At 36.9% G+C, this 15000-nt stretch overlaps 1 protein-coding gene across 2 annotated transcripts in view; it reads right to left on the bottom strand.

Moving 5' to 3' along the window:
- Nucleotides 1–15000, bottom strand: part of CaMKI (Calcium/calmodulin-dependent protein kinase I) — a gene marked incomplete in the record, with an annotated part of 195607 nt that overhangs the window by 32809 nt on the left and 147798 nt on the right. For both annotated transcript variants that reach the window (XM_069336228.1, XM_069336229.1), the window contains 5 exon segments: nt 827–914; nt 1594–1720; nt 3749–3889; nt 5378–5501; nt 5779–5917. In XM_069336228.1, the coding sequence (XP_069192329.1) occupies nt 827–914; nt 1594–1720; nt 3749–3889; nt 5378–5501; nt 5779–5917 (619 nt within the window).

Genomic DNA, 15000 nt, shown 5'->3' with positions numbered 1-15000 from the left:
TCACCTGTACTTTATTCCTGGTTGAGAAGGTTTTGTAACAGGACAATGTATTGGGAAATAGTATTCATAAGTATAAGTCTAATATAATTTGCAATACTGCAGATTTTTCATAAACACACACACTGACACTCACACATGTAATCAAGCACACATACATACACATTTACCTACCAAGATATGTACATAATGCCTTATAAAGAACAAAATTCTTCTTAACAAGGTCTATGAGAAATTGACGACATAAATTAGTAACACTTACTACTAATCTGACAACTGCAAATTGTACACAAATATGAAGTGATGCTACTGAAATCAATGTAAAAGTTGGGAAGATCTTGTAAAGAGCAATAGCATCACAGGAATGTCAACATTACCTTGACAGCAGCATACTGACCTCCAACCTCAAACCTTAGAGAAGAATATAGATCAACACCAACAAGACAAGAAATTGATGTGAATTAAAAAATGCAGAAGTAAAGGCCTGTCAAGTCCCCACAGACCAAATCCCTTGTCATTACCTTTCAGCATAAAAAAATGTAATGCATATTTAACATATTTATGTTAAAATCCAAAAAAAAAATACAGAAATATTAATATGCACTAAATTGCACAACTATAGTACTTCATACTATTTCATGTAAAACTGACCATTTCTTTAACAAGTTAGTGTAAGTGAGAGTATAACACATGCCATCTCCCTCAGAGCTTGACAGGCCTGGAAGTGTCAGATGGACAGTAATTGCCAAAAGGTTCTATATACAGTTTTTAAAAGAATTCCAATGAGAGATAAGAGATGTAATGAAACATGCATTTTTGACATATTTACCCTCCATCGGCTCTTTGCAAAATTTTTCTTGAGTTGTTCAGACACAGAGCTGTGAATATTTCTGTCGCTGGCTGCATTACCAGAAATCCTGAAAAAAAGTTTAGATTGAAAGATCTATCACTCATATTTTATTTTTTGTACATCAACCCTGTTAATCATAACTTTAACTATATAAACCCCAAAGTTCTGGGGTTTATATAGTTATAAATACTGGCATACAGTCTTAGTCAAATCCAGATAATTTTCTGATAAAACTTTGCTATATCTGGACAGAAACCTAATCTAACCTAATCTCCGGATAACCAGAGATTAGGTTACGTACATTTTTAAGAACTACACATCTCAAGATCTACAGTATCAAACAAGAAGTTAAACTACAACAAGGTAAGCTGACGTTTCTGTTTTAAATTATGTTTTTGATTTACAATGTATGTGTGGAAATTCGAATTATGTTGGTTGTGGTGCAAAAAATTGCAAATATGTTCATTTTTGGACGTCTCTGGGAATGGATTAAATTCATAAACGGAGGTACCACTATGTCTGTAATCTTCTTAATCTTGTATGTCCTTATATCTGGCTTCATCAGCAAACATGCTCATATAGTTTAGTACAGTATTCCAATGATCAAGAATTCCTGTTTGGAATTTTGACTCTAGAGCTAAGTGATGGTTACCCTGTGTGTATTTGCATAATTTTTCCCATGAACTGAAAATATGTATATTGTGTATTTCAATACAGTACAGGAAATCCACTGACTATCTACTCACCATGGGTGACCGAGAGACTGCTTACATGTATACCTTTTCTCAACATCAACACACATTAGCTGACGAATGAAATCCTTTGCAGAATCACTTATTTCATCCCAGTACGGAGAATCAAACTCAAATTCACCTGGAGAAATATAACAAATATATTAATGTTAATTATAATCAGAAAATCTTAAAAAAAAAAAACATTCAATAAAGTTGACCAGACCAACCACTAGAAGGTGAAGGGACAACAATGTTTCGGTCCGTCCTGGACCATTCTCGAGTCAATTGAGAATCGATCAAGTCGATTCTCACAATCGACTTGAGAATGGTCCAGGATGGACCGAAACGTCGTCGTCCCTTCACCTTCTAGTGTGTGGTCTGGTCAACATACTTTAGCCACGTTATTGTGACTCATCGCCTGCACATTCAATAAACAATATATTCCAAAGTACATTGTCCATTTTTTATTGATAGATTGTCATTTTAGAGTAACATTCTTTAATTAACATTTACATAAGGTATAGGATAAGACTAAAATGCATTTTGTGGTGTTTGTTGAGCTCTTCATACTGTGACAGATAGAACCACAACAAAAGTTCCCTGATGATGCAAATAAAAGTGTAAAAACCAAAGAAATACAGTTTTCTAGTTGATACTTAATGCTCAAGTGTGTAGACTACTTATTTTAGATTCTATAACTTTAGTAGTCAATACTGTCTTTAATAAGTGGTAACAGTCTCCGTGGTGTAGTGGTAAGACACTCGCCTGGCGTTCCGCGAGCGCTATGTCATGGGTTCGTATCCTGGCCGGGGAGGATTTACTGGGCGCAATTCCTTAACTGTAGCCTCTGTTTAACTCAACAGTAAAATGTGTACTTGGATGAAAAAACGATTCTTCGCGGCAGGGGATCGTATTCCAGGGACTTGCCCGAAACGCTACGCGTACTAGTGGCTGTACAAGAATGTAACAACTCTTGTATATATATCAAAAAAAAAAAAAAAAAAAAAAAAAAAAAAAAAAAAAAAAATTGCTAAAATAGTGTACAGTATATGGGTACTTACTGTATTTACAATAATTTAGAGCTAAAAAAATCATATACTGTATAATTTAGAAGATATTGTTTGTGTTATCTGATGTGATAGATATATAAATTGACTGTACTGTATTTAATATGAATTACTGTAAGTATTTCTCTTCTGAATTCATTAAAGGTGGTACAGCATTTTATTAAATTTAACCTAAACTTTATCACCCCCTCATATAGAATAGTGAAACAGCAGAGTGCTATGTATGGTTACCAATGACACTGTTATTAACAAAAATAACAATGCTCTAACTTTTGTGCCAAAACTCTACTTATGCAGACGATGTTATATTTGTACAAAATTTCTCAAAATTAATTTCTCAAAATCACTATATTTAATTATTATGGCTATCACCGTATCAATAACTTAAATTAAATCTTACTACAGTGCATCACTTTCATACAAATATCACAATATACAAAACATAAACATACCAAAATGACATCAAAATAATTATATAGAAAAATAGTTGTTCATAATATCTACATAATACCTACAACCTAAAGTACAGGAGTTGGGAGGTACATTATCCAGTATTCTACAGGAATGCTTTTGGGTATTTTTACTGGCATCTGCTTAAACTATTCTATGGTAATTATCTTATTGTAATGACCAAACCACACACTAGAAAGTGAAGGGACGACAACATTTTGGTCCGTCCTGAACCGATCTCAAGTCGATTGTGCAACTTGATACTTGAGGACGGACCGAAACGTCGTCGTCCCTTGACTTTCTAGTGTGTGGTTTGGTCAACATATTTCAGCCACGTTACTGTGACTCCTCATCTGCATCTTATTGTGATGTTCAAATAACTGCAGGTTTTTGTGTCACTTGGTGCTCCAATAACTAACCTTCCTTAGAATGCCACCCACAAGTCACCTAACTTTTAGGTTATTGCTAGATGAACCAAGGCATCAAACAAAGAAATGTACCAACTGTTCTTACCAGGCAAATCTGCCTTGCTCGTAATGCCATATCATGAATTATTTTAGTGCAACATGATGATATATGAAGAAATATGGTTTTGGGATACTTAAATAGATTTAATCTACAACTAATATTTGTTATATTACAGTACTTACCTTTAAGAATCTGTGCGAAAAGATTGGCATCATTTTCATCATAGAAAGGAGGATAACCACATAGAAGAATATACGCAATCACACCTATACTCCAAACATCCACAGCTTTTCCATAAGGTTTCTGTGCCAAAACTTCAGGGGCTGAAATTAAGATAGTACAGTAAGTGAAAATTGAGCAGTACTCAGTGGAAATTATTCTACAGTTCACTACACTGCACTTCTCTACACTGAATTTCACAATTTTTCCCGCAAAACCTGTATAAATATTTTATCATAAATCTTCATGTACAGTGGAACCTCGGTTTACAAATGCCCCAATTTACAAATTTTTTTATTTACGAGCTCAATTTCTTTGAAAAACTCGACTCAGTTTACGAGCTTTGCCTCACTTGGCAAGTTTGTTGATACACATATGGGTCGACCGAGCTCAAGGTTTCTGGTGGCAAGGGCGAAGCGTGCTTAAGTTTACCAGTGTCCTCCACCTAGTGACGATCGTACTTGAATTCTTTTTAAAGAATTTCATTGTTTTTCTGTTTTTTTTATTTATGAACATTAAAGTAATTATTACATATCATGCCATGGGTCCAAAGAAAGTCAGTGGTAAGGTTCAACCTAAGAAAACAAATGTGAGGATGACGATAGAGAAAAAACAAGAGATCATTCATAGTAAGACTGTGATGTCTCACTACAGACCACTGTTACAACGTAGGGAAAAACAAATGTCTGTAAACAGATTCTTAGTAAAACAAGCAAGCAGTGAGCCACAAGCAGGTCCTAGTGGTATGCCTGCAAAACGTAAGAGAGAGAGTACCCCAGAAATGTCATCAATGCTTGATGTTATAATGGAAGGGGGGACTCCCCTTCCAAATACTGTACATACAAACACCTCTCCTCCTCCCACTCTCCTCATCATCTTCCATATGCCAACAAGAGTCATCAATAATGGTAAGATATAACTTGTACATAGTGTAGTACAAAATATTTGTAGTATTATGAATGAAATGTATTTTTAAGTTAATATTTTTGTGAGTTTGGAATGGATTAATTCAATTTACATTATTTCTTATCGGAAAATTTATTTCGGTTTATAAATTTTCGGTTTATGAACCGTTCTGGGAATGGATTAAATTTGTAAACGGAGATACCACTGTATATGTCTGTAATCTTCTTAATCTTGTATGTCCTTATATCTGGCTACATCAGGAAACATGCTCATATACATGCTTCCAATGATCAAATCATTGGAATGCCCTCGCAAATAAATAAGAGAGGTCAACACTAAACCTTGCAGTAATCCACAAAAAAAAAGCTGAAAAGTCGAATAAAGAACAAGATATATGGATATATTTGCAAAGGCATTCAACAAATGTTTAAAGATTGACCAAATTAGCTTTGTAAGCACAGACCTTTCATTAAAATTTAATTAGTATCACTTGGTTACCTGATCGACCTGATTAGAGGACAAAGAACATGGAGTAACATGCCTTAACTAAAGGTTTCATGTTGAGCTCCTGAGAGGTTTCAGGAAAATGAAGCTCATTACAAAATTGAGCAGAATGCCACTTTCAAAAGGTGAAACAATGGAGTGGCATTAAATAATAATAACACAAGAATAATTGTTAAACATACCAACATAGCCCGGAGTGCCACATGCCGTTGCCATGATGCCAGAGTCTTCCATCTTACTGAGGCCAAAGTCGCTGATCATTATTTTGCTCTCCTCATCTTGACTGAAGTACAGTAGGTTTTCAGGCTGTTGCATAGGAAATTATTCATATAATAATTTTATATTACAAGACAATGTCATTTTCCAATTTCACTGTCATTTAAGTTCTATGCAAGAAAAATACCAAAAAACATAGAGGGTATGGAAAAATGTTCTTGAATTTATTCTCTGGTCCACATGATAATAAGAATCTTATCTAAAAAATAATGCTTAGTTCTAAAGAAAAGAATAAGGTCTTTAAGAGACACTAATTTTCTTACCTAGTAAGTCCATTTGAAGACATATTTTAGCATGTGATCCGTACCTTAAGATCCCTATGAACAACGCCTTGATCATGCATGTAATCAACTGCTTCCAGCACTTGTCGTATTAGATCAGCTGCGTCTTTCTCTGTGTATGAGCCTTTTTCCACTATACGGTCAAATAGTTCGCCACCAGTTACTCTGGAAAGAAGAAACAGTGCTCCAGTCATCTGGGTCTTGTTTGCATTTAAAGTTTATAGAAAAATGTATATTTATATGGTATACATGCTCATGTATGAAAGTCTTTTACACAGTATTTTTATCAAGTGAGAAAAGGCCTTTAGACAGTATTTTAATGAAGTGAGAAAAGGCCTTTACACAATATTTTTATCAAGTGAGAAAAAGGACTTTACACAGTATTTTTATCAAGTGAGAAAAGGCCTTTACACAGTATTTTAATGAAGTGAGAAAAGGCCTTTACACAATATTTTTATCAAGTGAGAAAAAGGACTTTACACAGTATTTTTATCAAGTGAGAAAAGGCCTTTACACAGTACAGGTATTTTTATAAAGTAAGAAAATGTCTCATTGCAACTGCTGACTCTCAAACCATAAACTTATTGGCCATTACATACCAAACAATCTTATCATTATTCAGAAATATAAAGTGTATTCTATTTCTGCAAAACATAATGCTAGATACATTAAAAGACAATTTATAATAAACAGAAAAATAAACAAACATGAATTATAAACTGAATACAAAATTTTGTTCTTTGATTGTATTTAAACTATGTACAATACATGCATACTGTACTGTATTAATGCTGTCAGTTTATTGACACCTGTAAGAAGTCTTGAGCCATTGAGAAAATGGATTTGTATTTTTGTTCATGATTAATTCCATTGATGAGTAAAGATAATAATGTACTTTATGGTTTCATTAATGTTCATATTTTTATTAATTTGGTTAAGTATATATTTAACCGGTTGGTCCACAAACGTACATGACACTATAAGCCCATCTTAAAATTCATTAATCAATAAGCTGAACCTCAATATACGTCTAACATATAAATACACTCTGGCTGCCTGTCCTCCGACAATGAATTTTTATTATTATTATTATTATTATTATTCAATTATCTTAAGATGATTTTCTTCATATTATTCCATTTCTCTTGCAATTTCTTGGTATTCAATAGCATGTACTAAAGGTGTCTTCATTATTAATAAGCCAGCTTCAGCTACTGCCTTTGTATTTGTAAACAAATGCTAATCAGTCATTCAGTATGTGCAGTATACAGCATGTGTTGTTTAATGAATTATACAAGACGTCCAAGTAACCCCAAAAAGACAGTCATATGATTGGCTCATTTATATAGGTTTATTAAGGTTACATTAATAGTCTTCATCAACTGGCAAGTGAACCTTTGTTCTAAACAAAGATTATTCTCAAGTCATATCTGTATATTATTTCATATCCAAGCTTTAAAATAGCAGCCCGTCCTCACGTTAGTACATTAATGAATCAAGCGCACACAGTGTATTTTGGAACATGTACTATTAATGCAACTGAACAAATTAACCTACCTAAGCTAATCTAACAAACCAAAGCAAACTAAAGCAAGCCAAACCTAAGTATATTAAAGCACCAATTAAACAATATATTTTGGAATTATTGTAATATATTTTGGAATTATTGTAATATATTTTGGAATTACTGTATTAAAGTGTAGCAACTATATTATGCAAGTTACTGTATATACTTGCTCCATATGCTCATTAGCGCATGTGCAGATAATGTGATGGTTTGTTAATTCTACATAACCTATCTCTAAGTTATCACATTCCTAGAAGTCCTACACAGATTCTTGGTCCACTAATTACAATACCCAACTAACTACAGTTAATACCTCTTTACAACCTGGTAGATGATGGTGAGGTGAGGTGGAGGCTTGTAATAAAAGCTTCAATAGCACATTGGTCAGTTGTTACGCCCTACTTATGCCTGTGCTACCTTTAGGGTGGCTTAATCTTCATCAATCAATTTATCAATCAATTGGTCAGTAAGTCAATCAGTCTAACTCAGATGCTTGAGAGATACCACACATCTTCAACATTCACCAGCAACAATGTAACACTTGAGTCTATTTCCTACCCTCACAAGCCAATTCAACCTCGACACAGAGCAGACAAGCCAGATTCCAACTGCATCGAGTCTTCACACATTCGAGCACTTGATTCGACCCCGCATTCAGAGCACCATGCTCTACACTCTCACCCCGCATCCGAGCTCTTTATCCTCCGGCCTCGCTCAGCTCTTTGCCCTGCTCCAGGCTTTATCTCAACTATGGTCATCCCTGTGGCATGATGGTAAAACACTCGCCCGGTGCTTCGCGAGTGCTTTGGCCTGGGTTCATATCCTGGCCAGGGAGGATTGATCCAATGCCTATCCTTAACTTTAGCCTCTATTCACCCAGCAGTGAATGGGTACCCGGTTGTTTGGTTTGGCGGGTCGTATTCCGGAGAAAAAATTAGGATTAAGGACCTGCCTGAAATGCTATGCATGCTAGTAGCTTTACAAGAATGTAAGAACTCTTGTGTATAAAAAAAACTACAACACCACTACAGTGCCAACAAACCAACTGAACTATTTATTTATTTATTTATTTATATACAAGAAGGTACATTGGGGGTTAACAGAGAACATAGAAATTAAGTTGAATTTACATTCTTGTAAAGCCACTAGCATGCATATCGTTTCAGGCAAGTCCTTAACCCATAGACCGCACATATTACCGCGAATTTATGGGGCATAACATTGAAAAATATTCGAATTATGTAAAAATAACATAAAAATGTTAAACAAATCTCCAACTTATTGGCTTCAGTGTCGTGAAACTCATAAAACTATTTTCAGAAATTGATTTTAGACGAATTTTTGAAAAATAAGAACGTTTTATTGATAAGAACAGCTCATAATAACTATAACTGAAGGATTATGCAGTAATAAAGAAATGCAAGGACCTGTTCTATGCTCAAAGAAGAAGAATAGTAGTAAGAAGTGTCCACAAAGTGGGTATGCAGTTGGTGCCTTTATATCATTGACAAGTAATATATAATAACACAAAACATAATGAATAACTATGTTAATATGATCTATTTTGTTATATATCATATATATATATATGTCCAATGTTAATATATGTTACTTTCATCAATGTCCCAAAAATATTTTTTTTAGGGGAATTTTTTTGTTAAGATTTTAGTCATTTTTTCTCCTTTGTTTATTATCTGATTTTGTTTTAATCTTTACATCCTGGAGAAAGCATATGTTTTCATTACTATGTGAAGATAGAACGAAATTGGTCAACAAATAAGTCAATCACAACGAGCAAAACCTGGGACTTTTAATTTTTTTGGGGCTGATTTTTTCTCTGATTTCAAACACTATTTTGTTTGTCTCTTTAGCTTGTTTTGATGATTAGGGACCATATTAGGGCTTTTTTACTTACATAAAGTATACCCCTAAATATATCCCCTAAATCATTATATTTATTATAATTATCCCTATATTTTGTGTTTTTTGGGTTATTTTTTCTTGACTTCATTTCAACACATATTGACCTACAACTTTCACATATTTGAGTACGAATGCCAAACAATATATATTAAAACATACAATTAAATTGACGAATTAAAACTACCTTTATTCATTGTTAATAACTTCAACTTTAATTATCTCTGAAACCAGAGTGCCTTCTAAAATTCCAGTTATTAACCAATTATCACTATTTTGACATATTGTGTGCTCTGCTGTCTGTTCTACACTCCAATTAGAATGGATTTTATATAAACTTTATACATTTGGAGTTAAAAAAATTTTGGTCTAAATTTGCCGCATATTTCAAATGTCTTATTGACGATTTTTTTTACGGTAAACTATACTATAAACCTATATTCTAATTTAATGAAAATGAAGATCATATGCTATTCTGAGAATAATAACATTAAATGAACAATTAATGATAGTTCATATTTTTTATTCTGAATTGAAAATCTGAGGTTTTCAATATTAAATTTTAAAATTTATTTTGATTCTCTGGTTTTTCAAGTTATGCTGTGAACATTTAGACAAAGTTGGAGCATTTGCCTAATTGATTATGCAAAAAAAAAAAATTGGAAAGTGTTTGTGTAAGTTTTAAAAACTTATCTTAAATTATTTTTTGTCAAATCATATATGTATGTATTGTGCAGTCTAAGGGGCTAAACTAACAGATAATTTTTAGATAATTAACAGTTAAATTGACAAAAGATGTTTACAGGTACTTTACAGCTTTACTTTACAGGTACAGATAATTTGAAGAAGAATAAATACAGTAAAATTGACCAAAAAAATTTACAGGTACATTGCAAAAATTTTTGACATAAAAGCAGATTAGAATAATACACACTAATAACAAACTTGTTATTATTACTATATTATATTATTATTACTAACTAAATTATTATTAACTTATTATTATGTCTATACTAAAATATAAGTTTAGACTATACTAAATAAATATAATTTAGACTACAGTATTTAGATTGTACTAAATAAATATAAGAAACCACTATACTCTGTGTCATATCAGCCAAACATGTACTGTACACGTAAACATACGTTACAAAGGTAATGTGAAAGCAACCTTGCATGTGGTGATTACCATGAAGGGACATACCCCTGAGAACAGGTTGCATAAATTAACCTGACCTGACCAGACCAAACCTAACCAAATCTAACAAAACCAAATCTAACCAAACCAAATCTAACCAAACCAAATCTAACAAACCAAACCAAACAAGGAGGAGGGACACAATATAATCACGTTCATAAATTAACTATCTAAACAGTAGAAAAATGCACTACGTGTTACTAGTTATATAATGAATTGACCCGAATGAAAGTAAATGAAGCATGAGTAAAACACAACTTTGTAATGTTTATGGAATGTGAGAAAACATATTTTAATTGTTTTATAATATAAAACATTACAAAGTTGTGTGAAGAAAATATATTTCCTAAACCAAATAAGTTTGTTATTAAAGATACAAGAACAGTATACCGTCATCTTCCCAAGTAGTCAATGGTGAGTTATTTAACCATCACCTCTAGCAAAGCCCCCTATGGCTCTGTATATATTGAGTCTCCCCATTGTCATGTATACACAGAAGCCCCTTGTGGGCATGACTACATAACAGCTCACCATGAGCCTGTCTCCTGGTCTGTATTCAAATGGGGCAGCCCCATTGGTCTGTATACAAAAATCTTCGCAATTAATAGGTTAGGGTTCTCCTGTACACCATTATTTTAGTTTGGGGTTGATTTGGGCAACTTTAACATCTTTTGAGTGGTCTTGTTTCAGGTCAATGGACCTTCAGCAAGTACTGTACAGTTTTGTTTTGCAGATACATGTATTTGGAATGCAATCATGAGCCGACAACATTATTTGACTTGACAACTTACAAGATTCCATTCATCATAAATAATTTATTTGACGTTACTTAACATTTACCATACAATTATGGGCAAGGGACAAGCTCAGTTGTGGATTATCAATGCCTTGATTGAAAGTTAACCGAGCTATGTTTTATTATATTATTTTTCTTGCTTTTATATGATATTTAATAATACTGTATTGTCGAGCCCTTAAAGATTCATTAAGTGTATGAACTTTGAACATACAGCCGCAACAGTATGGAAGTTGTAGAAATATGCGTATCTGATTTGGAATGGACATCAAAACTGCACCTCAGATAGTATAGTTAAATCACCCTTTGTTAAAGCCAATTAATATATTCCGCAAACTGCTTCTACATGCACCAGAATGTATACACTATTTTCTAACAGACAACAAGATAATGCCATTGTTCTACACCTTTCTGGGCACAACCACCTCGGGGGCAATGCTGGTCTTTCTCAGGAGTTTGTGAATGTATGGGCGACCTACGAGTAAGGAGACGTCAGGCACTGACCATTGCCTCCTGAGGAGACGTCAGGTGCCAACTGTCACCTCCTGAGAAGACGTCAGGTGACGACCATCGCCTCCTGAGGAGACGTCAGGCGCTGACCGTCGCCTCCTGAAGAGACGTCAGGCGCTGGCCCTCTCCTCCTAAGTTGATGTCAGGCGCCGACTGTCGCCTCCTGAGGAGACGCCAGGTGCTGACCGTCGCCTCCTGAGGAGACGCCAGGTGCCGACCGTCGCCTCCTGAGGAGACGCCAGGTGCCGACCGTCGCCTCCTGAGGAGACGCCAGGTGCCGACCGTCTCCTCCTGAGGAGACGCCAGGTGCCGACCGTCGCCTCCTGAGGAGACGCCAGGTGCCGACCGTCGCCTCCCGAGGAGACGCCAGGTGCCGACCGTCGCCTCCTGAGGAGACGCCAGGTGCCGACCGTCGCCTCCTGAGGAGACGCCAGGTGCCGACCGTTGCCTACTGGTGCTATAGTTCCAAATACACTTTCATAATTAAAACGGCTCCTTCCTTACAGGGTGTATGATGAGTACAGAGTTGTATGATGAATACAGGGGTGTATCATGGGTGTATGATGAGTTTGGGGTGTATGATAGGGGCATGATGAGTACAGGGGTGCATGGTTAGTACAGGTGGATATAATAGAGGCATGAATGATGAATAAAGGCATATATGACGCATACAGGGGCCATATGATAAGTAATGAATTATATAACATGTATTAAATAACAATAATATACATGCTTACCATACACCCCCAGTACTTGTGTGCATAACATCCTACACATTTACTGATATTCGCAGAAATTGAGTAAACAAATAAAAATTCCATCGACCTAACTCAAAATTTACATTTGTGTAATTTACTATCAACTTTCTGGGAGTGCTGTCATCAGCCCCCCCCCCCCCAGGCCCGTCAGCATGCTATAGTGGCCTCAGCACCTATACGGTATAAGGAAGAGTAAGAGGTGGTTCATTCACCTCTTACTCTTCCTTAAGAGGTCCCCGAGTAAGAGGTGGTTCATTCAGCAACAGGTACGTCTACAACTCCCTCTAAACCAATACACAGCTACTGTGTATTATCCTCCTCTGTCCTGATCCTCCTGTGTGTGTGTGTCAGTAACAAATTAAATAAGTGATTAGTAGATGTTTTCTTCTTGTAGCCAATCAACACATTCCCAGCCTGACACATCACAGGACGAACAAGAGGCACACACAGCTCAACACATCACAGGACGAACAAGAGGTACACACAGCTCAACACATGGCAGGACGAACAAGAGAGGTACACACAGCTCAACACATCACAGGACCATCAAGAGGTACACACAGCTCAACACATCACAGGACCATCAAGAGGTACACACAGCTCAACACATCACAGGACCATCAAGAGGTACACACAGCTCAACACATCACAGGACCATCAAGAGGTATACACAGCTCAACACATCACAGGACCATCAAGAGGTACACACAGATCAACACATCACAGGACCATCAAGAGGTACACACAGATCAACACATGACAGGACGAACAAGAGAGGTACACACAGCTCAACACATGACAGGACGAACAAGAGAGGTACACACAGCTCAACACATGACAGGACGAACAAGAGAGGTACACACAGCTCAACACATGACAGGACGAACAAGAGAGGTACACACAGCTCAACACATGACAGGACGAACAAGAGAGGTACACACAGCTCAACACATGACAGGACGAACAAGAGAGGCACACACAGCTCAACACATGACAGGACGAACAAGAGAGGTACACACAGCTCAACACATCACAGGACGAACAAGAGGTACACACAGCTCAACACATGACAGGACCATCAAGAGGTACACACAGCTCAACACATCACAGGACGAACAAGAGGTACACAGCTCAACACATCACAGGACCATCAAGAGGTACACACAGCTCAACACATCACAGGACTATCAAGAGGTACACACAGCTCAACACATCACAGGACGAACAAGAGGTACACAGCTCAACACATCACAGGACCATCAAGAGGTACACACAGCTCAACACATCACAGGACCATCAAGAGGTACACACAGCTCAACACATCACAGGACCATCAAGAGGTATACACAGCTCAACACATCACAGGACCATCAAGAGGTACCCAGCTCAGCACATTTCGAAAGCTCAACATTTTTTCGAAAGTCTGGTTCTCCAGCAACCATTTGTTTGCCCACTCCTGGAGTTTGCCGAGGACATCCTCAAACCTTTTGCAGTCTTTTCAACTGCAAAAGAAGAAAAGACGGGGTCGAGCGTTTTTCAGAGCGACGGTCTCGCCTCATGCAGGTCGGCGTTCAAGCCCCGACCGTCCAAGTGGTTTGGCACCATTCCTTTCCTTCCCCGTCGCATCCTAAATCCTTATCCCGACCCCTTCCAAGTGTTATACAGTCGTAATGGCTTGGCCCTTGCTTCTGATAGTTCACATTCCTTCGATTTTTACATGCCTTTGCGTTGTCAACAAACACCAACATGCACCAACTCACTCCCTCAAGTAGGTTATTTATATACATTGGGAAGAGTATAGGGGGTCCCAGGACCGACCCTTGCGGAACTCCACTTGTTACCTTCCTCTAACTCGAAGCCTCATATCTGAGTATATTCTGTCCTTCAGGTAGTCCCTTACCCAGTTGTGTGCCTTCCTAGTTATCGTTGTTGTTTAAGATTCGCTACTTGGAACAAAAAGTTCCAAGTAGCACGGGCCATGGCGAGCCCGTAGTGTTCTCTTAGTTATCCCCGCTTGCTTCCCCCATCTTGGACGCCAACCTTTCATGAGAAACAGTGTTAAATACTTTTTGACACTCTAGGAAAATGCAATCTACCCAACCATCTTTCTCCTGTTTTGTTTGAGGAAACTTGTCATTGAACTTGATCAAGTTTGTCAGGCACGACTTTCTCTAAGTCCATGTTGCCCTTACGTCACAAAGTTAGTCCTCGCCAGGTGGTTCACCATTCTGCCAGGTGGTCCACCATTCTGCCAGGTGGTCCACCATTCTGCCAGGTGGTTCACCATTCTGCCAGGTGGTTCACCATTCTGCCAGGTGGTCCACCATTCTGCCAGGTGGTCCACCATTCTGCCAGGTGGTCCACCATTCTGCCAGGTGGTTCACCATTCTGCCAGGTGGTTCACCATTCTGCCAGGTGGTCCACCATTCTGCCAGGTGGTTCACCATTCTGCCAGGTGGTCCACCATTCTGCCAGGTGGTCCACCATTCTGTGTTTCTG

Source organism: Procambarus clarkii, chromosome 35, assembly GCF_040958095.1.
Source record: "Procambarus clarkii isolate CNS0578487 chromosome 35, FALCON_Pclarkii_2.0, whole genome shotgun sequence".
NCBI classification, from domain to species: domain Eukaryota; kingdom Metazoa; phylum Arthropoda; class Malacostraca; order Decapoda; family Cambaridae; genus Procambarus; species Procambarus clarkii.
Note: the sequence above shows the minus strand (reverse complement) of the source record. Positions and strands in the feature narration are given on the sequence as shown.